General features: G+C 46.4%; 4 protein-coding genes across 4 annotated transcripts; 3 read left to right on the top strand and 1 right to left on the bottom strand.

Moving 5' to 3' along the window:
* Positions 1–6,120: 6,120 nt before the first annotated feature.
* On the top strand, positions 6,121–7,611 carry PtA15_6A815 (uncharacterized protein; the record flags this gene model as incomplete). Its single annotated transcript, XM_053170559.1, has 4 exons — positions 6,121–6,151; positions 6,245–6,331; positions 6,412–6,516; positions 6,908–7,611. The coding sequence occupies 4 exons, from the start codon at positions 6,121–6,123 to the stop codon at positions 7,609–7,611; spliced, it is 927 nt and encodes a 308-aa protein (XP_053021738.1).
* Positions 7,612–8,176: 565 nt separating this feature from the next.
* On the bottom strand, positions 8,177–9,976 carry PtA15_6A814 (uncharacterized protein; the record flags this gene model as incomplete). The annotated part of the gene is made up of 6 exons (XM_053170558.1): positions 8,177–8,250; positions 8,322–8,595; positions 8,672–9,019; positions 9,088–9,244; positions 9,335–9,618; positions 9,725–9,976. The coding sequence occupies 6 exons, from the start codon at positions 9,974–9,976 to the stop codon at positions 8,177–8,179; spliced, it is 1,389 nt and encodes a 462-aa protein (XP_053021737.1).
* Positions 9,977–10,105: 129 nt separating this feature from the next.
* On the top strand, positions 10,106–10,528 carry PtA15_6A813 (uncharacterized protein; the record flags this gene model as incomplete). Its single annotated transcript, XM_053170557.1, has 1 exon — positions 10,106–10,528. The coding sequence occupies one exon, from the start codon at positions 10,106–10,108 to the stop codon at positions 10,526–10,528; it is 423 nt and encodes a 140-aa protein (XP_053021736.1).
* Positions 10,529–11,707: 1,179 nt separating this feature from the next.
* On the top strand, positions 11,708–12,972 carry PtA15_6A812 (uncharacterized protein; the record flags this gene model as incomplete). Its single annotated transcript, XM_053170556.1, has 4 exons — positions 11,708–11,888; positions 12,019–12,375; positions 12,459–12,497; positions 12,581–12,972. 4 exons carry the CDS (start codon positions 11,708–11,710, stop codon positions 12,970–12,972), a joined length of 969 nt encoding a protein of 322 aa, XP_053021735.1.
* Positions 12,973–26,645: the final 13,673 nt, after the last annotated feature.

Here is a 26,645-nt window from a genome sequence, read left to right as displayed (position 1 = left end):
GCTGACACCGCTGGTCAATCGTTCAGGGTGCTCCGCTGGTACAACTGTCGCCTCCTCGCTGCGATTGACTGATTAGGTGAGAACTGACTCCGCGCTGACGAAAAAGATATCTGTCCTAGTCTTGGTCCTCCCGCTGATCCCAACCACAATTGTCTTTTGGCTGGTCTTGAAGAAGAACCTTCTCCGTTTTCCGCAATTACTGTGTCTCCGCTGTCCGAGCCGCCTGATCCAATCTGAGACTCTTTGTCACCTGGAGTAAAGAATTTGCCTTCCGAAGGGTTCATTCAACGTTTCCGCGCAAGTCTAGTTCCCGAGTATCCGATAACGACACAAAGTTGGGTTCCCGGCCAGACCCCCACTTGTGAGAAAGAAAGCTGGTTGGCTGGTAAAGAATGTCCGCTGACCGCCTTCTTCAAGAATATTGATGTCCGGGCTGTGTGATTGTCGGTAACTCGGCTCCGCACTGCTATTTTCCGCTAGCCTTCAGCGCTCCTCTACTGAGCCTGATCTATAGCGTAATATTCCGCAAGTGAATAAAGCTCCGCACTTTGTAAGCACAAGAATCCGCAGTAACTCTCCGATAAGAATAAGAACACAGATAATCTCTCAATAACTCTTGTACGTCCGTAGTTGTAAATACAATGATGAGTGAAATCCGTAATAATTTGATAGGATCAAGATCATAGGATGATCCAAAGAGAGAGAAAACCCTGAGCCACCCCCGTCCTTTCCTCCACGCATGTCACCGTTCCCACCCGATCCCGCACACCTGACACTTTCCCGCACTAGTCCTCCAGCTCCGCCCGCTATCCCGCTTGTCACTCTCCCAGACTCCGCTCCTCTCCGGCGCTTGTCCTCCCACCGTCCTCTGTCTAGCCCCCGTCAGTTGTTCTCTCGCCACCGCCTTAACCCCGGCTCCACCCGCTGGTGGAACCCGCTCTGGCTGTCATGGCTCACCCGCTGACGCGCCGCTGCTACCAGTCCACGTGTGTAGTCCCGCCACAGTCCAGCCCTGTCTTTTCCACTCCGATCCAAATACCCGATCCGAAATACGCAATCCGCAATCTGTGATCCGTGCATTCCAATCCGCGCGTGACTTTCCGTAAGCTTTCCTAGCGTGCTTTCCTGACCTCATCCTCAGTGCTTATGTCACCGGAATGCACTCTGCCTGAGCGGCTTTGTGCATTCCCCGCCCGCGCTATCCCCGCGTGGACATTCTACCGCGCTCGCCTATATAAATCACCACACCGGTCATTGAGAGGATATATCCCTCTTGATGACCGGTCTATCCCGCTCATCAAGAGGATATATCCCTCTCAATGACCGGTCTATCCCGCTCATCGGGAGGACAGATTCCTCTTGATGACCGGGATAGGCCGGTCATCAAGAGGACATGCCCCTCTCAATGACTGGTCTATCCCGCTCATTGAAAGGACAGATCCCTCTCAATGACCAGTACAGACCATTCATCAAGAGGGATATATTCTCTTGATGACCGGTCTATGCCGGTCATCAAGAGGGGTGTGTCCTTGGGATGGATCCTCATCGAGAGGAGTGTGTCTCTTGATGACCGGTCTATGCCGGCCATCAAGAGGGGTGTGTCCGCTTGATGGCTGGGCTGTGCCCATCATCAAGTGTACTGCCCTCGAAGGCCGGCCTGTGCCGGTGATTGAGTGGACTGCCCACAATGGCCGGCCTGTGCCGGTCATCGGGTGTACATACTGCCCTCAATGGCCGGCGCAGACCGGCCATCAAGGGGGGGCTGGTTTTGGCGTGGCAGGGTGTTCACTCCATGCCAGCCTGGAGTACCGGGTTGGGCACTCCAAATGGGGGCTGGTTTTGTAGTGAACAATCCTCCACTCCAAAAATCTTGGAGTGGTCCGGAGTTCACGCCTTTTTTGGTGTGCATCCGGCATTTTTTTGGCGTGCCTAAAGCCTGACCCATGCAGTATTGGTGATTGAGGACTGAGAGCAATGCCCAAAACCACCATGCCCCACATATGTTGCTATAGCTCTGCAACCTCCCATGAAGCCATCAATATTTCTTTATAATATGAAATCTGTGCATCTTTTCTAATTTTTGATGCACTAAAATCAACATTGGTCCTCCTGCTTTGCTCAGAATACCATCTTGAAGATGGTGAACTGCAAAAGCCAACTCCAGGCTCCTTAAAAGAGCATCTCTAGTGCAAATGAATTTGCACTTCACGCATTCAATGTTACAGTTGCTTAATTTGTGGGGCAAAGTGAGGTCCAAGAGTTTTAGTAACTCAGACTCCATGTTCAGGTCATCCAAAGCGGTGGCAAGGCCGGCCTTCTGCACCTTGTTAACTGTGGGCGCCATAGATGTGATGGATCTCAAGAAGATGCGGGGGTGAATCCTTGATGTTTGCGGAAATTATTGGCTTCTTGGTTTGTAGAAGATGTAAGGTGCTCCGTATGTGTATGCCCGTTGCTGAAATGTAATTTAAAACTTTAAAAAATTTAAGTAGGAGCGGAGGATTTGACTGTACACAGAGGCAAAAGATCAACTGCATTTCATCCACAAGATGAGTGTTAACACTTAATAACTTGGTCAACTGCTTGCAGTTGACATGCAGGATACTCAAGCCAAGCTGCCATTGTAACTCCACATGAATGCAGAAGTGCCTTTTTTGGCACAGTCACTGTGCAAGGTGCACAGTGACTTTGCATTGAAGCTTGGGTAAGGGTTGAGTCAAACCTTGAGTAAGGCTGGTGTAACACCACAAGCTTCCTCAGAGTTGCCACATGTCAACTGCTCACATTTGACACAGTTTTTTTTTGCAGTGTTTGCTTCCTTTTCTCTGTTGTCTCATGGAGCATTGCTCCTGGCATACACCACGGGGCACATTCCTGGAAATGCCCTGCATCCCGCGGACGTTTCTGACTGAGGAGTGTCCAGCGGATGTCCGGGGGGCATCCAGCGGACACAAGGTAGGCTGAGCATCACTTGGATGTTTCTGGATGCGTCCAGATGATGCTTGGCCCTCCGATCCATCAGTTGGACACCAAAAAAAAACGTCCATCGGACACTCTCAATCGGGAGTGTCCAATGGACATCTTGAGGGTCCAAAACTTCAGCATCCATTGGACGCTCTGTCTGGAGTGTCTGATGGACAACAAAAACCACTTTCCATTGGACACTCTTGATCCTCTTGATCAAGAGTGTCCAATGGACACCATACATCACCATCCATTGGACACTTGGGCTGGAGTGTCCAAAGGATGTTATGACAGTTCAACCATTGTACACTCTTGGTACGAGTTTCAGGGTGACAGAGTTGGATGGAGGACAGAGCCATTTGTCAAAGCATTTGAAAAGCTCAAGTCATTATTTGTTAATGAGCCGTTGTTGGTTCATTTTAATTTTGATAAACCTAGATACATTCATGTGGATAGCTCAGGGTTTGCCATTGCGGTGGTATTAAGTCAGCCAGATGAAAATGGTAAGTTACTGCTGGTTAGTTATTTTTCTAGGAAGTTGAAAGACAGGGAGTGTTTGTGGATGATATTTGATTTGGAATTATTAGCTATTGTGGAAGTGTGCGAAGAATGGCGAGCTTGGTTAATGGGGACAGAAGAGCCAGTTAAGGTTTTTTCTGATCATTCCAACCTTCTATACTTCAAAACGGAGAAATACTTATTGCCAAAACAGGCGCGTTGGGCATTAGAATTGGATCAATTCAATATGTTGATTTATCATATCTCAGGAAAAAAGAATCCGGCCAATGCTCCAAGCAGGAGGCAGGATTTTGTTGGTATGCAAATTGAAATCCCTGAAGCTAAATGAATAATGGACAAGATGGTTCTGATGGATGCGGTAGATGAAATAGCTCCAGCAGATTTGGTTATTTAGCCTTTCAACGTCCAAACCAGTTGCTGTTGGATCATTTTGGACGTCATTATACTGATGATGATTTGTTAAATAAAGATGTGAAAAAGGTAGATAGTTTATATTTCCATAGAGACAGGCTTTTAGTGCCAAAGGGGTTGCAAATCAAGTTGATTAGGATGTACCATGATGCTCCAACAGTGGGTCATCCCGGCGTGGCACGGATCTTGTCCATTTTAACGCATACTTTCTCGTGGCCGGGAGTGGGCGAGACGGTAGCTTCTTATGTTAAATTGTGTGATTCATGCCAGCAAGTTAAAGTGCGACGAGAGGCGCGGGACGGGAATTTAGTATTGTTGGTGTCAAGTCCAAAACCGTGGAGCATGATAGGTATGGACATGATTACTAAATTACCGACTTCTGCGGGATTTGATTCAATTTTGGTGGTTGTTGATCTGTTGAGCAAATTGACTCACTTTATTCCCTGTACAGAAGCGTCTTTGTCCGCGGTGTTGGCTAATCCTTTCAGGAAGCACATATTTAGGTTGCACGGTCTTCCTGATAAGATTGTGTTGGACCAAGGCGCTACCTTTGCAAGTGAGTTTTGGAAATCACTGATGATTTCTTTGAATATACGGTCAGCCTTGTCAACAGCGTATCATCCGCAGAAGGACGGTCAAACGGAAAGAATGAATCAGGTCCTGGAGGACTATTTACGTCATTTTTGTTTGTATTATCAGGATAATTGGGATAAATGTTTAGATATGGCGGAATTTTCAATAAGTAATTTGGACTTGGCAAGTTTGGGTGTTTCTCCTTTCTTTTTCTCTCATGGTCACCATCCTAAATTTAACATTATGACTGAATCTGTGGGTCGGAAAGATTTAGATGAATTTCCACTGGATTTGCAATTGACTCAAGAGAAGGGGCTAGAGTGTTTGAATTTGGCGCGGAAGAAACAGGTGTTATACTATAATTTGGGTAAGAAACCTTTTCCGGTTTATTTAGAAGGAGAGGAGGTATTACTTTTGCGGAAGTTCATACAATCACGGCAACTGAATTCGAAATTAGATTACAGGTACATTGGTCCTTTTTGCGTCAAGAAGATGGTAGGTCTGAATGCGGTCGAGTTGGATATAGAAACGGAGTATCCTAAATTACATTTGGTGTTTAATGTGTGGCTAATTGTGAAGTATGTTCATCCAAATAGTATTGTGGATCGTGGCGTTATAGATGGCATAAAGGAGAAGTATTATAAAGATGAGGAAATTGTTGATTGGACTTGAATGAAAGTGATTTTGGATGTGAGATCCCTCAAGAAAGGTAAGTTTGTTTATTTGATTTCTTGGAAGGGTTCAACTGTGGCAAATGATACGTGGGTGGCGGAGGAACATATTCTGGAATCAGTTAAGTGTTCCTTAGATTTGCGTCACGTAACTACCTCCGTTATCCACCGCGCCCCGTTACGTTACGAGTAACAGGCCTTTTAAGCGCCATATGGTTAGCGTAACGGGTCTTTTTCCGACGCCGTTACGCTACGTTATTGCTTGGATAACGCGATAACAAGCCCTCAAGGGCTGTTTTGGCGCTGAAATCAGCTCATTATCTGGTGTGCCGCGGGCCCCGATAACGTAACGAGCAGAAAAAAATGGTGCGAGCAGTGGCGCGATAACATAGCGCACCACCGTTACGCGTAACTGTAACAATAACAGCTTAAAAGCCGTTACGTTACCGTTACGTTACCGTTATCGGTAACATTACTACGTACATGCCAGTGGCATGTAGGGCCCGGCTGGCGCGAAGGGCCCCTCAGAAGAAAGCGGCCAAGTTCGGGTGCAGGGTGGGCGGAAAAATCTAGCCGGGAAAATAAAGGGAGAGCAAACATTGGAAGGATACAGCTGGTGTTGAGCTGGGTTGGGAAAAACAGGATTCTAGAAACGCAAGCTTTCTCGGACTGGCTGCAGCTCCATTGTCTCATAAATCTCTCATAATATGGAACGGAAACATTCCTTGTCTGAAGGAAGCATCTGGCATCCCTTGCTCACCGTTTCACACATCGTAGGGTGCCGGGGATGCACATTCTAGCCTGATCACTATATATTTAAGTCATTTTGACGCTGGAGTGGAAGGCGGCGCCCCATTTCCCTCCACACATCCAAATAAATTCGTACCTCGCACCGTTTACACCCAGCAGCCCAGTTGTGCGAGGCTTCTTGCTATAATACCAATTAGGATGGTAGTCCTGTCAAGTAGAATTCTTTTCATGTATGGATCCATATAAGGCAGTGCATTACGTTGGTGAGTAATCTTGTACTCGTGGCCCACCGAAAATTGAAATTTCCAAATAATGACTGTTGACCTTTGGACTTCTATCCTTGACCGATATTTCAGCCCCCACCAAGAATATTAATCACGCAGAATCTAGCAGTGGGAGCTACCAGGTTGGCCGTGTTCCACAAGAATGGAAGGAAAGGCATGGTGAGTTTTTTTGTTTTACCTGGCCGGAGCCTCTCAAGCGTTATAGTACACCTGAAACAACGTTGTTCAACCTAATTCAGATATCCTGGGGCAACAGCAAGAAAAAATTGATGAACTACTTAAGCCTGCTGTAACATCTTACGGTCTCGTCCCGCCCATACACATGCAAACAGCCGATGAACAGTGTGAAAGTGTAAACTCTTTATTCAAAAACTTTTTGGAGCTTGAATCTCCAGACGGCTCCCCCAACAACTCAGAAGCAAACTTGCAGCTCAAAATTTTACGATCCTTACTTCTTCTGGGGAACATCGTCCGTGCAAACCCCTCCGTGTCCAGCACAAGTCTTGAAATCTTCCAGCCAAACGTTGTGGTGCGCTTAGTTGGGTTGCATACCAAGCTCTTAGTACACAAGCTGGGGAACAACTTCTTCGACTCTTTTGAGTCGGTCATTCCAGAGAGAATGTTTTTGGAATCCGGCGCGGCGATGGAGTACTTTCATGCAGCAATAAAAGGCGAGTTTTTCTTTCTTTTTTTTCAACTAACTTCTACTAATCCAAAAAATTCTCTTCCTCCTAGACCTCGACGAAGCTGTCAAGTTTTCAGCAGTCAAAGCCGTCTTAACCACTATATTAGAACATGAGAGGGAAATCTTTCCCAACACAGTGCATCGAAGCACCCAGTATGACCTCATTTGCAAAGGATTTCTGCAGAACAACTTTCGCTCAAAGAAGTATCTCACTACCCTCGTGAAAATTCTTGAAAACCCTGAAGCGCTAGAAAACTCAGCAGGAAGAAGAATTCAATACCAGCTTGTCTTTTACATCTTTGATTTCATCATAGACAGCAACAATAACAATCTTAAATTCATCACAGAGGTCGGGGGACAAATTTACGATGTGGAAGGTCGCCGTGAAAAACTCTTGTTCTTGACGAGGTACCTGAAAAAATACCGGAATCGATTCCTAGACGACAGATATAAATATACAGAACAAGACTTTAGCCCGTTTATTTCATTGGCCAACACATCTGAACCTTTTTACGACTGGATTCATAAAGTACTTGGAGAGACCTTTGAGCACAAAACCGTTATAAGCGACTTACCCAACACAATAGTCAAGGCACAATATGACCTGTGGATGCGCGAGTTGAGCAACGACAAACTGGTCCAACTTCTGCTAATTGTGCCCTCGCAACGATTCAAGCATTGGGCACGTAGTACAAAGCGTAACATCGACCTCCGCTTGCCAAGACCGGAAATCATCCGATTATTAATGGATTAAAATTAGATTCCCTCTGGGTTGATGGTTTATGACCACAAGCCGTCCTCGCCCTCTCTCTGAGTATACTTCTGAAACTTGTACCGCATGTTCTGAGGATGCTGCTCAACTTGGGATCATCATTTGCTTGTTTTTTCCTGTCTTCACAATTTTTTGGTTTATGGCAAAACTTTCAATCCTTTGTGAATTTCATGATTGATTCTTGAGCTCAAGCTCAGATTTACACGCGCCAAAGTGATAAATTATATTTGGACGAGGAGTACACGAGGTCATTGTAGGGTCTTTATCTAGTAGTAACAAGGTCCGTTGCCTAGTCGAATCCATATAATATTACGACACTTACAAGATGATGGATAGGGCAATTCGCAACTGTCGAAACTTTTGCAACAAACTGGATATCGGCATGAGCAATAGAGAAATAAGGTACACGCCGTCAATGGAAACTGTCTGAGATGCAAAAGCGTATTGACAACGAGAAGTCTAATGGGTCTGCGCGCCAATTCATTGAGAACTATTAATTTTTAATACCTGTTGTGTACAGGATTGTAAGGGAGGAATTAGTTGACTCTTAGTCCTCTGGGGGCAACTGTAGTTTAGCCTCGATTGCATTGATAGCGGCTTGGTGTTTCATAGTGAAATGTACTAAAATGAGGAAGGGTGAAGTTCAGTACAATGGAGGGATTGGATTTCGAGACCGCGAAAACTGAACTCACAGACTTCAGTCCGAATGGTGTCGTAGACGGCTTGGCCTTTCTTCACTCCACGAGTATAATCTTCCACTGCATTCTCGATTTGAGAGGCCAGGTGGGCCTTTAAGTTGAGTTGTTGTTCCATTCCTTTCTCGTGTTCGGCTTGTGCCTCCAAAGCCGTCTCGTGTCGCTCGACTGCCTTCGCATAGCGCTCTTTCGCGCCTTGTCTCTTGCGATGTATACCTGCGTGAGCGCGCTGCAGCTGCTCTTGCAATAACTCGGTTCGTCGTTGAGCTTGCTGATAGCACAAACCGAGATATGATTGAGGGTCCGTAACAGCGAGGGATTGGTGAGAATTTTAAAAGGGTACGAACAGCAGTCTTTTTTTCTACTTCTTGGAGCTCGGGCAATCGAGTTTCATATTCATCGGTCAGTCCTCCCAGAGTTTTATTGACTTCAGCAACTCGAATCGTCTCGTTTTCCCATTCATCAGCTAGCTTGATGCACACAGACAGATCCTTCTCGTATTTGTCGTTTGCGATGATCTTCTGCTCCAACGTTCGGGAGTTTTGCTCGAGTGAAGCAATGTTTTCTAAGTTTGACGACAATGTTATCTGAAGGGATTCGATCGCACTCTTGACCTTCTCTGGGGAACGCGCCACTCGTGTCGATAGTCGAGTGTTCTCTGCCTCGAGCCGGGATAATTCTGCGTTTGCAATTCTCTGCATCAAAGTTGAGAGGACAGGTTCGGTAACAAGCGATAAGTTACGAACACGAAAAACAAGCTTACGTGTTGCTCGGTCAGTACTTTTTTAGCCTCAATGAGTTCCATTCGACGCTGGTCCAGAGGCCCCTCAGTCCCTTTGGATTCTAGAATTGAAGCCTTCAACCTCTCGAGTTCCGGAAGCAATTCCGCCACAGACCTCTCTTCTTCCTCTTGCTTTTGACTGGGGGGGGGGGGGGGTGAAATATAGCTTCAGCTACCGTAACTTGGAAGATGTACGCGAAAGGGAAAAAAAGACAATCGTAGGCCTTACCGCATCATCGATATCTGTTCCATCAGCTCTGCTTCTCGATCAAGGAGTTCTTCGCGTTGTCCTTGTAAATCTTCGAGGGTTTTCTCGAGCGGTCGAAGTGTTTGATCGGACTGTTCACTCTCGAATAGGGCAAAGTTGATCAGCCCGCTTAGGACACGTCGAGCACGTTCTGCTGTCGGCAAGAATAAGTCCCTATCCGTAAAGTCGTATATCGAAGCGCATCGCATGATCTGGTCAAGAACGTCTCTGAATGTTCCCGCCGTAACGCGATATTGGTAAATTTCCTTAAAAAAATCAAGTCCAATTTTCGAAGGGGTGAGTTAATTGCATGCCTTGATGAAAAGGAAATTACACCAAGAATCTTTTCGATTGCGGTATCGCAGAGCTCACCGGGTGGTGTATGTTGAGGAGTGGCTCCATGACGGCGTTGCGGACATCGTCCCGGGTAATCGAAGCAAAATAGAGCAGGAACCATTCGTAAATGAGCATGATCTTGCTCGAAGTCGGTTTTGCGATGTCTCCTGGGGTCAGATCAGAGGTATAGCCGAAGTTTTGGATGGCTTCGGCTATCTCCTCGTGAGGAAAGTTGGGGAAAGACATGGTGGCTGGTGGAATGGGCTGGGCTGCAGGCCAGTGGCGCATGAGCCCACAACGCGTGTGGTTCGGGAACGGGGAAACCCGAACCCGAGCCGACCACCGGCTACCGTGCCAGTAATCGGGCGGCCCGGCTCCGATGAAGCAACTCTGCCATCAGACCAGATCGATCCGGCGATGGGCTTCAATAGGATAGAAGAATACAAATGGGATGAGGCTGGGATCGAGACGGCGCGAAAAAAATCAAACGACCGCTTGCCACCACACGGGTTCCACCGACCGTTGCTCCACGAAGGGAATGGACAAAATTTGGGGAGGAGGAGGGCAAGAAAGGGCAAGAAGTCCGGCCCGGATTTGACAACGACAAGGTTGGATGAGGTGATCCAGTTGAAGCTTGCAGTTGCTGGAAAAAATAAGCTATTGGTCTTCAAACAGGCCACGCAAGCGACCCTCGTACCTGGCGGAAAGCGAATCAGTTGTCGAGTTTGTCAAGCAGCCAATCCACCTCAAGATGTGCCTACAAAGATACCCTGGGAGGCGATTTGGGAGGCGATGCCGTTTCGTCTCTCTCCCTTCTCCCCTCAAAATATACCCATCTGAGGTGTCTTTGCGTTCTGTCTCCAGCGGACCGAGACCAGCAAGAGTCCTCGCAAACTCAAACCCGTGTCTGGTGGCGGGAGAGGACTGGAGAGGGAGGGAATTAGCTAACTTGGAGGGGCCCCCTAACAATTGGGAGAGGAACACCGTCCCGCACTGCGACCACTGTTTACCCCTCCACTCCGCTCGAGGAGGGGGGGGGGGGGATTAGTTAAGTTAGGAGTCCCTCGTAGTGACGTCCTGGCAAGCAATTGAACAAGATCCTTGTCCCAGAAGACAACACATACCATCCGAACAAGCAGTTGAGTCAAAACCGTCAGTTTTGGTGAGTCAAGACTCAACAGGCACAATAGGCTATACTCGCCTAATAGAATCAATCTTCAGACGCTCCATAAAGGTTTACTGCTTCTGGTTTTTTCAAGGTGTTTGCCAAAAGGTCATACTAATTCAGGACTTCAGACGAGTCATAATACTTCCTCGGATCTCGTGCATATACAAGATCGGTTCCCGTTGGACAAGAGTAAACATCAAGGTACAGTCTTCTCCGGTGCACAGGATTAATACCGGTCGGCCACGGGTCTCGTGAGCGTCCGAGAGTCAGTACCGGTGAAACGACTTGGGAGAAATTGACGTTCCCAGAAGTTGTTTGAACGGCTGAAAACTGTGTATGTATCTACAGTGCCCCGATGGCCGTTCGGACGGCTTGAACCTTGGTGGCTGGTGTCCGGAAAACAACGGGAAAACCATCTGAGGGTTCTAGTGCTGTACAGTTCGCATTCGCGCCAAGCGAGCTGGGACCCTGGGTCGTCGAGAATGCCGGAATCGGGACGCTAGCCACAGCGATCGCGTATCAACTATCCGTCGTTTCCATTTTTCCGGGACAACCCCCCGGAACAGGTGTCATCAAATACCTCAGGACCCACCAGGAAATAAATTGACCCTTTGGTGAATACAAAGTCGGATCCGGGCACAGCTACGTAAACTACATCATCAAAACATATACCCAGGCCCAGGCTGAGATAAGACGAGTTTTAACTTGCATCGGTGGGCTGTTGGGGTCCCAATCCGTGAACATGTACCACAGCATGATTGATAAGGATCCCTTGAGACCCAATGCTGGCTGCCTGATAAAAAGACCAGATCTCCTGACCCCAAGCCTTAGGACCAATCTTCCGACCAATCATGTGGCTTCCCCATCACTTACTTGCTGTTGTCTTCATCAGTCAGCTCATAATTGACACCGACGCGTCCTTCGGTAGATCCAGCTCGACTAGACTTTGGCTTACAGATGGAGACCTAGTGGAGGATGTGAGAGCCAGTACTGGCAGCCCGAATTGGAGCGGTTTCATCAAATTACGCCCACGTATGTCTTCACGTTGCTTAAGGGATTCGAATCATGACCGGTTCCTCCTGTCCACCACTCAATTGATCTAATTTCCCTCCTGGCACCCCAAAGTACTGACCTTGTCTGACTTCTATTCCTTCAATCCAAGCTCGTACGGTTACGCCCAGGGAAGCACTTTCCTATTTCAAAAAAAAATGCCACCCTCCATTTCTACAAACCCTTGAAAATACTCAACTTGTGCAGAAAGCGTTAAACTATCTTATCCACGAAGACATGCCTACGGAACAGCTAGAGGATTGGTGCTCATTCCTGACCAATAAAATGGAGTCCCGTCGGGGATTCGGAGTGATTGCCCATTCAATTCTCTATACGTATCACACTCTCCTTCTCAAGAATATCTATAATGAGCGTATCCCGTGGAAAATCAGTGAAATGGTGAAATATCTTTGGGAAAGAACTAGAGTACCCCCTCATCAGCCAAATCTAAGGGAAGAACTGGAGCGGGGTGTGTGTTTATTAAGGAATTGGTTTTTCTTTCTGGATGACATTCACGTACTAAAATCTTATTCTGAAAAAAAAATCTTTCAGAACCCGATTCACCCAAGCTTGATCGCAGTTCCAATTTTTGTGAGTCCACCAAAAACAAAATCCCCCCAAAAAGTGTGACTTGCATTATGATTCTGATCATGTTTTATAATCTACATGCTCAGCCAAACGGGTTCAAGATGATCTCAAGAAACCGTCAAGCGATGACAAGAGCTTGAAACTTTTGTGGGATGCAATAAAAGACGGCAATACTCGATATATAACCTACAACCTGCGTCAAACCATCCTAGAAATCTTCTCCACTCACCCAGCAAAATCCATGTCTCGAGTGGCTTTGATAGATATGCTCTTTCATTTACTCCACGCCGATCGTCCGCATATCAGACTACAAGTCTATAGACTTATAGAATTACTCAAAGGAGAAAATTATTTAAGTGATAGTGAAGTCAAAATATTAGCAACTTGGTTGGATTATTGCCGCATTGATTCTGCCACTGGCCAAGTACAGACACTTCTTCCCGTTCTCCATGCATTTGATGTATCAACCTTAACATAGCCTCCTCTCACTCCTTTCTAAATGTCAAATTTAACAACTCCCTTCCTGAGGCTTCGCCGGAGGGACTTCTGCCCTAGCAGAAATTCAGGTATCAGACGTATTTTTCAGCCTGCTTTTCATCACAACCCTAGTAGCTCATGTGGTTTATGCATGCAAAAATCATAAAATCATAAACCCTTCTTTGCAGGGGATCTCACAAGTAGGATTATGTAATTCAACTCAAACTATTTTATGATTTAAGCATGCATAATTCAACTTTGAACACCTCAATTTTGTTTCTCTTGGCTTGTTTATACTTTCCTAATCACATTTTTCCTGATTCAATTCATTAAAAAATTTCTTAACCCTCCTACCCATGGAGTGGTAAAATACTGGTTGCATTTTGCTGCCGGGAAGGAGGGACTTGCATGCTGAACAGAGATACAGGTTGACAGCATTTTGTTTTGGGGCTTGGTTAATTGACTACCTTTTTTTTGTCTTCCGACTGCCAAAAGCGGTTGACGTCGGGAGGACCGCTACCCGACGTAGCGCCCGGGTCCCGCGGACCAAAAATTGACCCGGGCGCAATTTGGTAGTCGGAAGTCAAAAATAGAAATACAAAATGGTAGTCAGATTTGTAATTTTTGCAGAAATGGCAAAAAAAAAACATAACTCCTCACAGCGGGGCCCAAGCCCCGCCAAAATTTTACAGAGAGTAAAAATCCCTCTCAAGAGCATATATGGTGAGCTGCAAGGCATTATCACACCTCAGGAATGGGATGTGCTACTGTGCGCGCATTTTGGCTGGTGTCCTACTAAGGAACACCACTGAAACCATAGCCACAGTGCCCCAAAGGGTCCAAAAATTTTACAGTGTACAGAAAAAGCCACAAAATTAATATAGTTTGCTGCATGGAATTAGCACACCTCAGGAATGGGGTGTGCTACTGTGTGTGCATTTTGGCTGGTGTCCTACTAAGGAACACCACCAAAACCATAGCCGCAGTGCCTCAAAGGGTCCTGACTTCCAAATATTGTGTACTTTGGGAGAACCACTTCCCAATGTACTACCCGTTTTGCCTGTACTAAAGATTGATCCGGGCAGAACTTGGCAGTCAGAAGTTGAATTTATCCAAGTTGTGCAAGATGAATTATCTGGTAGTTGATTTGAAAATACTTCATTGAGGGAATTTATGGTATGGTTAGAATTGGACCGGGAATTGAAGAGAGAAAGTTAAACCTCAGAGGCTTAGTGATCAGGGAGTGAATGGATTCAAATGATAAGACATTGGTGCCTGCTTGGTCTCACCAAATCAAAAAATCACACCATTAGTGAGAAATCATTGTTGAGAAGTCATAAAGTCCTTTATTTCAATGGAAACTGCTTACATTATGCTCCCCTCAGGTTTTAAGTTGGGGAGAGGGGCCTCTTTCTCCCTTCACAATTTTTGCCTGTGAAATGGGAAGGTTGGAGGTGAAAACTGAAATCTATCTTTCACCATTTGCAGGGAAGAAGCCTTCAACCAAACTTGATGTAAGGAAACTGAAAAACAAGTGTGGTGATTTATATAGGCTAGTGGCGTAGAATTTTGGCTCACCACAGCACAAGTAGAAATGCAGTGGGGCGGCTGAGCAAATGCTCAGTCTATATATCCAAACAAATGATAAGCATGCGTGCTTATGCGTCTCATATGTAGGCTGAGGGAAAAACTTGAATGTACAGCTAAGAAAGCACACGGAAAGTTGGCAAAGGGGGAAGCTGCGGGACCGGGGACTCCTCACGGGGACAAGGGAACCGGGGTTTGAGCCACACTCCAGATGTGCGGACTTGGCAGAACGGTTGGAGTAGGACTTTGGCAGGACTCACAGACGGACTGAATAGTGCAGACCGGTTTGAGAACTACTTTTGGGACAGGTGTCAGTTCTTTGAGGGGGAAATAACAAGTAAGATATTAAGTTAAGTAATACTTATGTTGCGGGTGGTTTGAAGGAATTGCCCCACTGTTGCACTACCCAAGAATTCTGACAAAAAAAATAGGGTCTTGGAAAAACAACTCCCAAGTTTTGGGAAAACGACTTCCATACATCCGCGTGACTATTTTTTGACCAGCGCTCGACGCCAACCTGGACCCTTTTTTTGGGTACGGCTTTTTTGGGAGTCGTCGACCCAAAAAAATTTTTGTTTGGGAGTCGTCCCCACTAATTTTTTGTATTATTTTTTATTATTTTTAATATGTATAACTTTTTTGTTCCAGTTACTAGAGACATGAAAATTTGAGAGCACAGAGAAACATACATAAAAAGACAATACTGAAAGTTTTAGCAGTATTTTCCCATCAGAAGATGAGATATAAGGGATGTGCGCCAAAATTAGTAGGAAAATAACTGCTGACTGTGTAACGTTTGTGTTACACACCCAAAATGTCCACGAATTTCAGGGATATCTTAAGACTGCATAAACTCTGTGATATAAAATTTCTGGCATTATTGTTCCATCAGAACATGACACATCAGGGGCGTGCCAAATGCTCAGTAGGAAATGACTGCTAACTGTGTAACTTTTGTGTTACACACCCAAACAGTCTAAAATTTTCAGGAATATTTCAAGACTGTAACAAAGGTGGGCCGCTACGCTACACTACGCTACAGGGCCACTTAGCGTTAGCGTAGCGGCAAAAAGCGCCCGCCCATTTTGAGTAGCGTTAGCGCGCTGTTAGCGCCGCTACGCTGCGCTACGTTTCAGCGGCGCTAACAGGGCGCCAATTGTTTGTTAGTGTTAGCGCGCCGCTACAGTCACTACGCTACGCTACGCTGCGCTACAGCGCTTTTAGCGGAAAAAAAGGCCTTTTTTTCAGCTAAAAGCACTGCGGTGCACCGTAGCGCGCGCTCTTTTGCGCCCTGCGTGTGTAGCGTTAGCGCAATTGCGCGCAATTGCGCGCATCTGCGCTAACGCTACGCTAACAGCTAAATTAGCTGCGCACCCTTTGCACGAATTTAGCGGAATTCCGCTACGCTACGCCACGCTAACGCTACGGTTAGCGTAGCTGGCCCACCGTTGACTGTAACTCCTCTGCGCTATAAGGTTTGTGGCATTAGTGTGCCATCAGAACATGAGATATGAGGGGTGCAGCTCCACAATAGACATGCTCCCTACCAGTGCACAATTTGTACCTCATGTTTGATGACACAAACTCTCAGAGCTGCCAGAAATAATAAGGACAAGAAAATATAAACAGTGTTTATTCAAAAAATACTAGAGAGGAATAATCACAATATTTATTCAAAAAAGACTAGAACAACCACCAATACATGAAAACTACAAATGGAAATACTAGTAAAATTTACCATTCTTATCAGGAAAGAGGAGCTTTCTTCCACCTGTTTGAGCAAAACAATCAGAGTATCTTGCCTCCCAACCTCGTGCCTCTGGGTTGGCATTTAGCTTCCAGCTCTTTTGTAGGGAAGGGGCAGGGAAGACGTCAGGGGAAGATAGTTCTAGGGCCACAAAGTGATTGAGTCGCCGGATGAAAGCCAAGAAGATTGGGGGGTTTTTGTTAGGAGGGCAGAAGGAGGGAAGGAAAGTTTGAGACCACTCTTCAGTGAAATAAAAAACTGGCCGTTGGAAAGTGTTGGCCAGTGCTTTGCCAGAGGTGTCAGGGCGGGTCTCTATCGTGGCCGCGCCCTGAATATAAACCTTTGTTATGATCTAAGGTTTCAGCTGATCTCAGCTGTCACGACGTCAGTCGGAGCTTGACTTGGCCGCAGCACAAGGAGGAAAAGCCGCGCCTCCGTCTGGAGGGGCTGGTTGAGCGTATACAACCGGAGTCCAAGGGACTCGAAGATTTGGTCCTGTCTAGGACAGGAAAGAGAGAAAAGGGAAAAGGCCCGACTTACCTAGTGGAACTGGGAGTCGGGTCGAGTGCGGAAAGGATGGAAAGAGAAAGAGATGGATCGAGTAAAACCCCAATCGTTGTGTTCGGCGTGCGTAGTTGAATGCAACAATGGAAGCGGGTGTGGTAACTGATCTGGGAGATCCTTCCTGGTAGGAAGGTTCCCCAGTACTTATACCCCAGTTGTGCTGGGCTGACTTGTGGTCCGATGCCTACCGGACCATCTATCCTTCTGGGAATCTCTAAGGAGGTCCCAGGCGGTGTTCACTTTTCACTTGCTCACTCAAGGTCAATACCCGAGTCCTTCAACATCAATGTGCTCACTCGAGGGCTCCAGGCCCTCTCTTACTTGGTTGCGGGCCGCCCGCGCTTGTGGCAGCCCAAGGGTTGTTGTCGCCTGCGCTGTCTGGACTAGTAGGCGGCTGACAAGAGGAGGGCATCGCCATCCAATGAGCCGTACCGCAACCTTTGGTACCGGAAAAGTTTATTCTGGCCAGACTTGACTTGATGTTGTGAAAATGTCCCAACTTCGCGTCCCACTTTCCTTGTTTGCTGATTTCGTCGGCTAGAGCTTCTCGGACTGCACTCCAAGCGCCCTGACCATTCCCCAAGCACCATGCCACCGCGCGAAATCCACAATGGTCATCTGACTCGACATCAAGTATCCGCTTGACCAAGGTTCTGATGATGACTGGGAGTTGATTGAGCCAATTCGGTCGGTCAACTGGTTCTTTTGATGGTGGTGGAGGGACTGGTGCTGTTGGTGGTGGAGGGACTGGTGCTGTTGGTGGTGGAGGGACTGGAGCTGTTGGTGGTGGAGGGACTCGCGTGGCTCGCGGAGGAGGTACCCGGCTCGATTTCGGTGGACGGGCAGGGGCAGACAAGGTTGATTGAGCAGGAGGGGAGGGTGGAGCTGGCTTCTTAGCGGTGGCGCGGGTCGGAAGTTGCTGCGGAGGCGCGGGGGCAGACAAGGTTGATTGCAAAGGAGGGGAAGGGGAAGGCGGAGCTTGCATCTTCCCAGCGGCGCGGGACGTACGTTGCAGCGGAGGGGCGGCGGCAGACGAGGAGGAGTTCACAGGAGGGGAAGGGGAAGCTGGCTTCTTAGGTGTGACAAAGACCGGTTTGAAGCGCTTTGTCGGGACTTGGGCTTTTGGCGGCGGAGGAGGAGAAAGCGCAGGTGAAGAGGGTGATGGTGATGGAGACGGCGATGGAGAAGGAGTTGGAGAAGGAGAATGAGCGACGTTCTTCGCGTTCTTTGACTTTCGGGCCGGGAGTTTCCTCTTCTTGGGTGCTGGTTCCTTCTTCTTCTTGTCTTGCTTCTTTCTTCCTTTTTTGTTGCTCCTTCTCTTCTTTCTTCATTTGTTTCATTTCTTCCTTCTCTGCTTTTCTGGTTTCCGCTAGCTTCTGTTTCTTGGACTTCATCATCACTCCTTCTTCATTCTTCCTTTTATTTTCAACACGTTTGAAGGCGGAGGGGTCCCTTTTTGTAGTTTTTGGTTTTTTTGGCGCGCCTTTTGGATGTCCACGGGTGGCCTGAGCTTGTGTTGGTTCCTGGATTGTCACGACAGTTCCAGAGCCTTCCAATAGGCTGTTGATAGCTTGTAACTGGGCCGCCATCTGCGCGGGATTCATCTGCAGAAGCCTTTTGCGGATCCGGTCGACTTGCTTGATTTGGGTGAGATCAGCGTTGGTGTCAAGAGCATGAAGATCCTGGGGGGAATGAAAAGACTCTAGTTAGTAAGGGAATGGCGCAGGGGAGGTTGGCAGAGGGGCGGTGGCAATGGCCAGACGAATGGGAGCAACAATGGGAAGTTACTTACGTTACGTTATCCAGCGGGATTTTTGTAACGTAACTTCCCACCGTTACCAGATAACGCGTTATTGTTATCTGGTGAAACGTTCCTGCGCTTGTTTGGATAACGTAACGGAGGGGACTTTCCGCCTTGATGCCGCAAAAAATAACGCCGATAACGCGCTAACCGCGTTACCTGGCCTAAAAGCACCGTAAAATTGCCAAAAAAACCGCGTTATCCGCACGTTATCCTCCTCAGATTGCGGGGGATAACGTAATGGGTCTAATAAAACAGAAAAAAAGACAAAAAATAACGTAACTAAAACAACGCTGCTGTTAGTGCAACAATAACGGCACCAATTCAGTTACGTTATCCAATACTTTTTGTTACGGATAATGCAACTTCCCATTGCTGATGGGAGTCGGCGGGAGTTGTTCTTCCAATTGAGGCTCCGCAGCTCGGCGATTTGGGAGTTGTTGGCAGTTGTTATCCCAATTGGCATGCCGCACGGACGGAAAATGGGAGCCGTTCCTGTCCCTGGGGCGCGCGGGGGTAAACGGGAGTTGTTGGAGAAAAATGGGAGTCGTCCGCCAAGAAACGGGAGTCGTCATAGCAAAAACGGGAGTCGTCCACAAAAACTGGCCATCCAAGGCCCCCCCACATGACAAAAAGATAAAAAAAAACCAGATCTTACCTTCATGTGCCACTGGACATGAAAATCCTCAGGAAGTATCTTCTTGCCATCCATTGCGCGCTGCCGGAGTGTATGCTTACAAGGAATTCCCATCCAGTTTTTGTAACACCCGTTGCACCTGTGCCAATTCTCCAGGTCAACACTTTCTCTCATATTATCCTGTGCCTTCCGGAGAGCAAAGTGGGTGATCCGGCCGTGACAGAGCAAGAAAATCTTCCCTATTGATCAAAGGCTTCTAATCTTCTCCTTGTGATGCGCCGCGGAGATTTCGTGGAATTGAGCTTCAAGCGCATTTGTAATTAACTTGATGATGGCGGCAAAAGAATTGTTGGGGCCCAGGAGATAAGATTTGATGAAAGCATGCAATGATTCAATTCAAGATGTTGTCCAATGGTTGAAATGAGGTATATCCTTTGTCCAAGCGTTAGCATAATTTTCACACACCGGAAGCCATGTCTCAATCATATAATCTCCAAAACCTTCGCCGTATTTCGCGCAAAACCAACTGAAGCTTGAACGGAAATCACCTGGACTAGTCATCTTGATTAAGTTGCTCCAGTGTTGAAGCATTTCAAACTCCTTCACCTTGTTCTTGATGTGTTTTGCGCCATTGGAGACCAAGTGACCAAGTTCTTCTGTATGTGCCAAGTGCAAAGCATGTGAGTCAAATCCGGAAAATTGGACTGGAGAGAGGAAATGAGAGCTTCTTCTCGGTCGGTCAGAACAACAGCAGGAAGGGGAATCTTGTTCAAGGTGAAAACTGTCAGGAGGGATTCGAGCGCCCAGTCGTAATAATTGAAAGAATTCAGAAGACAAAGAGTTGTATTTCTTGTTAGACTTGAGTACAAATAGTGCACTAAGACAGAAATAAAGAAAACAATTATCTTCAAGGGGATTTACCTAAGAGCAGGAGATAGACCGCTCTTTGCTGAGGAGAGATGAGAAGAAAGAAAAGAGTTGAGAAGCAGCTATTCACGGTGATTGTTGCTGAGGCAATCTGTGAGCACAAAGTGCATTAGGCGCGTTAGTTCTGTTTTTGTTCTTCTCTTTCAATCAAGGAGACGGCTTGTCTCTTACTCTCTTTGAGCACGTGGCCCTTAGGGTCATTTTTTGCTTGGTTTCAGCGAAACGGCAAATGAGTTGAGTGACGTTGTCTGTTGCAATGTCGCTGCCCATATTAGCCTTTTGTTTCCCCGTCTTAGCTTGGATACAGACACTCACCTATTTTGTTCCCTTATTTTTGAGGGGGATTGGTGAGGCTGATCTTCTCCCAGTCGACTTTATCTGCGGGAGTTTTGGGATAAGGCGTTAGCGCTTATCTGACCAGGTCAAAGTTTAAACAACAGCAGCTTATCTTTGGTAGGCGCTGATATTCTAGCTCTGAGTGGCAGTGGGCCGGGATTCTCTGCGAGCCTGAGTTTGCTGGTTGTTGGAGTCAAATCTGCATACACCGAGAATTGATGTGTCAGTTTTTTTGACCCCACGGAACCATTTTTGGACTGCAGAGCTGGTTTGCTTTGCTTACCAGTTTCCGCAGCTAATGGGGATCCCAGCCGCTTACTCAATTTATGAGGGCGCTGCCTTTCACCTGAGTCTGTAATCTCACATTAATCTTGTGTCTCTTTGGCAAGAAAGCAGAATGCCAAACTGAAAGACTTGTTGGCTCCAGTGACACCAGTGATGTGGAGGAGAGGCATCCAATACTTATTTGTCTTGTACGTACAGTCAAGGAAAAGGATTGAATGGTACTGATGGAGAAGCTTCACAGAGAGGGAATGACAGAAAAAAAGGCCCTTGAGCTCGCCAGATTTGTCAACCTTTGTCATTGTCGTGAAATTGGTTCCAGCCAGAATTTCATTCAGGTGAATGATGGGACTGATTCCTTGCAACATCTCTTGCGCAGCCCGCTTTTGTGCTGAGTAAATCGTATCAATTGTGGCCAGGATTGTCTCGTCAGGGTTCAGCTTCTTGAGGCATTCAAGTATTTGTGCCGGTCGCAATCCGGCCTCGCCAAGTCTTTTTATTTCTTTGTAGAGAGTGTTGCTGAGCTTACGGTGTGGTAAGACTAATCCACTTACAAACACATCAAAAATAGGGAAGAATTAAGATAATAATATATTATAAAGTACAAACAAAACCATTATAGTACAAAACATACTACAACCAACATCTTACACATATTTCTCAATTATATTATCACCCAGAAAACCAGTACTAGTCTATTTAGTTACATAATTAAGTACATAGTAGAATCCTAGTTTCACATACAAATCACACCCATTACATAGTACAAATCTATTCTAGGACTAAAAGGGACACTGCTGAAAGATTCCAATATCACATGTTAGAAAATCTACTCTTAGATCATGTTTTCACCCCAAAGAGGAACAAGCCAAGTGATCACAACTCAAAGTAGTTTACTATTTCACAAATATCATGTACAGCATCCCAATATAGGTTATTATTTCACACTACAACTGTACAGCATCCCAAAGTAGTATTCTATTTCAAACTTGTAAAATCCACTCTCAGAATAGATTATTTACTATATAAGGAGGCCTCTTCTGCCCCTTCTTGTTCCCTTTCTTCCCCATGCCAGCATAAATAGTAATATTAAGAAATTACTTCCGCTTCCATCACCCATCTAAATAGTAAGATCATAATAGTAATAATTATAATATAAATTGAAATCATAAATTGAGAACTTGATAATATAACAAATATAAATTGACCCTTCTAAAAAGTCACTTACGTCAAACTATAACATCTCTCATCCCACACACAAGATTCCTGGTTCTTAGGGTCTGAAGCAGTCTAGATTAAGAATAATTCTTCTGATTTAGCCACACTAAATTCTTAGTGTAAATTTCTCCCAGAGTTTATTATAGGAAGGCAGCCCTTCAAGCACCTGTAGCCTAAACTTACCTAGTTTTTGCTATTTCCCTTCCAAGCTCAGATCACGCATTGCGCAGAAATTCCACAACGGTGAACAGTGTGGGCGACGGCGGCGGTGGGGCGGTAATTATGAGTCGAGTTGGAGACTGTGAATTTCCAGTGGCCCTTCTTCTTCTGGTTGTAAACAGCCGCGGCGAACGGGCAGCCAATCAATCGAGATGATATATTTTCACGAGTATCACCTTTACGTTTGTTTTTCGCAGGATCACCTCCTCTGTATCATTTCAATGTGGATTTAATGTCAGTCAATAGTAACAGAATAATGAAAAAGAAGTGGGAAATAACAGACCTGACACATTTAAAATGGACACTCTTTCCAGGAACAGAGCGTTTGACTGATATCCCATAGCCATGCGCACAAGCAAATTCTTGGATGGCCTCCTTAACCAATTCAACATTGTCATAATTTCCAGCTGGCGGCGCAGGAATGTTGTCGTAGATCGTCCTTTCTCCTTCATTTACTGAGTCTTCATCATCCGGTTGATTCTCATTCTCAAGTTCCATTTCTTTGAGCTCCTTCTCAGTTCTCTCTTCAGCAATTTTCTCAAGTATTTTCTTGATTTCTTCTGGGTTTTTTTCAGTTGGAACGTTTCCAGAGTTTGGATCATTGTTAGTATTATCTTCATCTAATTCTAACATTACTATACAATCTTCAATTGTTTTCTCTTCTCTAGCTAGCTCTACATATTCCTCAAGTGTCTTCTTCTTGTCTGGATTAGCTAAGCTATAATCTTCAACTTCTTCCTCATTTTCTTTGTGGATTTGGTTTTCTAGATTTTTTTTGGTGATTTCTTGAGTAATTTGAAGGAGGAGGGGGTCTAGTGACGTCCTGAAGGGCTTCAGTGGTCTGAATGCAGGCTTTGACGGCGGCAATGGCCTGGGAGTTGGCTGCGAAATGGGAGTCGGCGGCTGCCGTTTGGGAGTCGGCAGCTGCGGGAGGTTGGGAGTCGGTGGCTGCGGGACGTTGGGAGTCAACGGGGTCACGGGAGTCGGCAGTGTAGGTGGGGGCTAGACCTTGAGCACCACTGGCTAGGACGGCTCCTTGGGGGTCTATAATGGCTAGGGTGGCTGCATGGTCCTGGGCCGCAATCGCAAGGGAGTCGGTGTCAATGCCAGACCCGTTCGCAGGGCCTTTGGCGGCGTCTTGATTGGCACCGGGATCGAGGGCAGGAACAAGGGTGTTGGGGGCTCAATGCCTCCATTTTGGATGGGAGGGAGTCGGCAGGGGAGGGGGCTTACCTGGCCCTGTGGCTGGGGCTTCCTCGGCGTGCTTGCCAGCCACTGTGGGCTCGTTGTGCTTGTGCTCGCCAGCCACTGGGGGCTTGGTGTGCTTGCCAGGCACTGGGGCCTTGGCGTACTCGATGGCGGCGACAGGGGGCTCGGCGTGCTCGACGGCGGCCATAGGGGGCTCGGCGTGCTCCATGGCGGCGACAGGGGCCTGGGAGTCCTGGTCCTGGACGGCGGCGGGGGCGGCTAGGTTAAACATTTCTTTTCGTTTGATCGATTGGGCGGTTGGGGTGGACGGGTGGGTGGTGATCAGGCGGTTGGGGTGGCGGTTGTGGTGTGTGATGGGTGGGAGGCTCGAAGGGGAGTCGTCACGACTCCCTGGGGGCTTCCGTGGCCCCCGCGGCCAACTACCAAAATAACGCAGGGGGCACTTGTTTTGGGTGAACGACTCCCAAACCCCCCAAGAAAAAAATATTAGAAATATTCATAAAAATTAGTGGGGACGACTCCCAAAAAATTTTTTTTTTGGGTTGACGACTCCCAAAAAAGCCGTACCCAAAAAAAGGGTCTAGGCCGACGTCAAGCGCTGGTTGAAAAATAGTCGCGCGGACGTATGGGAGTCGTTTTCCCAAAACTTGGGAGTCGTTTTTCCAAGACCCAAAAAATATTTATTGTTGTGGCAAAACCTTGACAGAGAATACTTTGTGTATTAGGCTCTATCAGACCTAGATCAGTGAAATGTGTACCACAAAACCCTTATATAATTTCTACAGCGGATGGTTCCAAAGAATCAGTGAAGTTCCAGGATGTTTAGGTATTTACAGGATTGTGATGCTCCTTCTTAGTTTGGAGGAAGATCACACTAATTTTGAGACTACTAGTTGAGATCACAGGTGATGTATGTACATGAAAATTTAAAGTGAGATGTGTGTTCTATTTACAATTGCCTGAGTGGCATGCTGAAACTGAGGAGGGAAAACATGCTCCTTATATGGTAAAATGTGAGGGATTTTTGCTGGTGGGGAATTCAGTTGAGGGAATTATGCTGGTGTGACTTCTTGTTTGAGGGATTTTTGCTGCATGGAAGCTTCTATTGAGGGATTTTAGCTAGTGAGCATGTGATAAACATGTGATCCAACATGTGACTGATGATGTCATGTGACCATACAGGGGTACACGTGTGCGCCTGTATAAACTGCACCCTAACTATGTACTTGTACCTGATTCTATATTATGTAATACCAAATATAATTCTATATTATTTGATTATGTACTATCAAAAACAGTTTAATCCCAAATAACGTTTGACTGAGTGGAGCTAGCCTAGTGGTTCAAGTGAGTGACTAGGGATTAAATGAGATGTAGAATCCAATTATGCAATAATACATCCAAGAATATTCATACTCCTCATACAGTGAACCAAGACTTTATGCAATTTGATACTTGAAACAGATTTGGCACACCACACCGGCACCAGGTGAACTGGGGCAGCCAAAACGGATGATGTTGGGGCGGGCCCGCCAGGTAGAGACTGGGGTTGGTGGACAGTCAGAGGGTGTGGGAGAACAGGTGTTGGAGAGGTGCTAGGCTGGCAAGTGATGCATGCAGAGCTTGGCGAGTGGGGGAAAGGAAGGATGCAGGCGACGTCGGCTGGGAGCAGAGTTACGCGGGTGGAGGAACAGGGACCTTTTGGGGGGCTTTTCTCTCACTTCTTCATCTATCATTCTACATACTACTCATCTTACGTTATTATTGTAGTTAGAGCTATACTTGCGGAGCTTTTGCGTATTGCTACACCACAGAGAGTTTTTACCACCCAACATTCTTATTTGATTACAGAGTTTTCTGTGTGCAAGTGGAGCGGCTGAAACTTACATAGACTAGACAGATCATATCAGGCTCAAAGCGGAGCGCTGAAGAGGTTTGTACATTGCAGAAAACCAGTGTTGGTAACCATACAAACCCAGAGTTATCTAGAAAGGAGGCAGAGCACCACTTCTTATCAGGCAACCCACTTTTATTTTGAAACCAGTGTGGTGTCCAATCTGGTAGGCTGCCAGAAAATCATTTTTACTGCCAGTACTCTCAAGACTCTTCAAACTCTCCCAAGTTGATCAGTTCATAGAGACTCATTGTCACCTTTGCCAACCTCAAAAACTCAAATCAAGATCTCAATCCTCAATAAATCAAAATTATTATCCCTTCATCAAGATTTTCTTCCCTTTCTTGCCTTCTAAAGTTCTTGTTTTTTTTTTTCCTAACACATGTACTATGTGGGTTTATTCAATTTGTTTTTTTGGTCTGGTTTCTTCATTTTTATATTCTCTGTTTTTTTTCTGCATTTCTTCTCTTGTATCAGGAAACACACTTTTATTACAACACTGGTGTGGTGTCCAATCTGGCAGGCGGCCAGAAAATAAGTTTTACTGCCAGTGGAGGACTTCCTGTCAATCTGGGAACTCAGATTTTTCCATATTTTGCGGGGAAATCTGGGCTTGATCATCCCAAATCCTAGATCTGCCTAGATTTCCCTGCAAAATCTGGGAAAATCTGGGTTTCCAGACCGGCTGGAAGTCCTCCAGTACTCTCAAGACTCTTCAAACTCTCCCAATCCCAATTCTTGTTGATTCTCTGACTCTGCACACCAAACCTTTGATCCAATATCCAATCTTATTCCCTCATCCAGAACCTCAACAATACCGCTGACAAAGATCTACTCTTTGTTGTACCTCAAAACCACTTCCCTAAGCTATCAACTTGATCTCAGATTCTCATTGATGGACAATTATACAAGGGCAGCTCACTCAGCACCTTTTTCCCTGCCAGCGCTGCCACCAGCCTTACCTGCCCAATGACAATGGGGAAAATTGAACAACCGTTTTCCATGCAGAAGGGGTCAATTTTGTTTACTGTGGTATTGTGAACACTAGAGGCCAAGGCGGCTTCGCCGCTGCAGGGACAGCAGCCTATGTCTTACCCCCCCCCCCCCCCCCAGGGCCTTTACAAGGAAAACATATAAGTGGTACCTGTCAGAATGCCTCACACAAGCACTCAAATATTTTTTGCTGGAAGGGGAGTCTCAGTCATCTTGCACCATCCCAATGTGATAGTTTTTCTGCTATAAATTAAAACATA

Source organism: Puccinia triticina, chromosome 6A, assembly GCF_026914185.1.
Source record: "Puccinia triticina chromosome 6A, complete sequence".
NCBI classification, from domain to species: domain Eukaryota; kingdom Fungi; phylum Basidiomycota; class Pucciniomycetes; order Pucciniales; family Pucciniaceae; genus Puccinia; species Puccinia triticina.
This window is presented reverse-complemented; position numbering and strand designations above follow the sequence as displayed.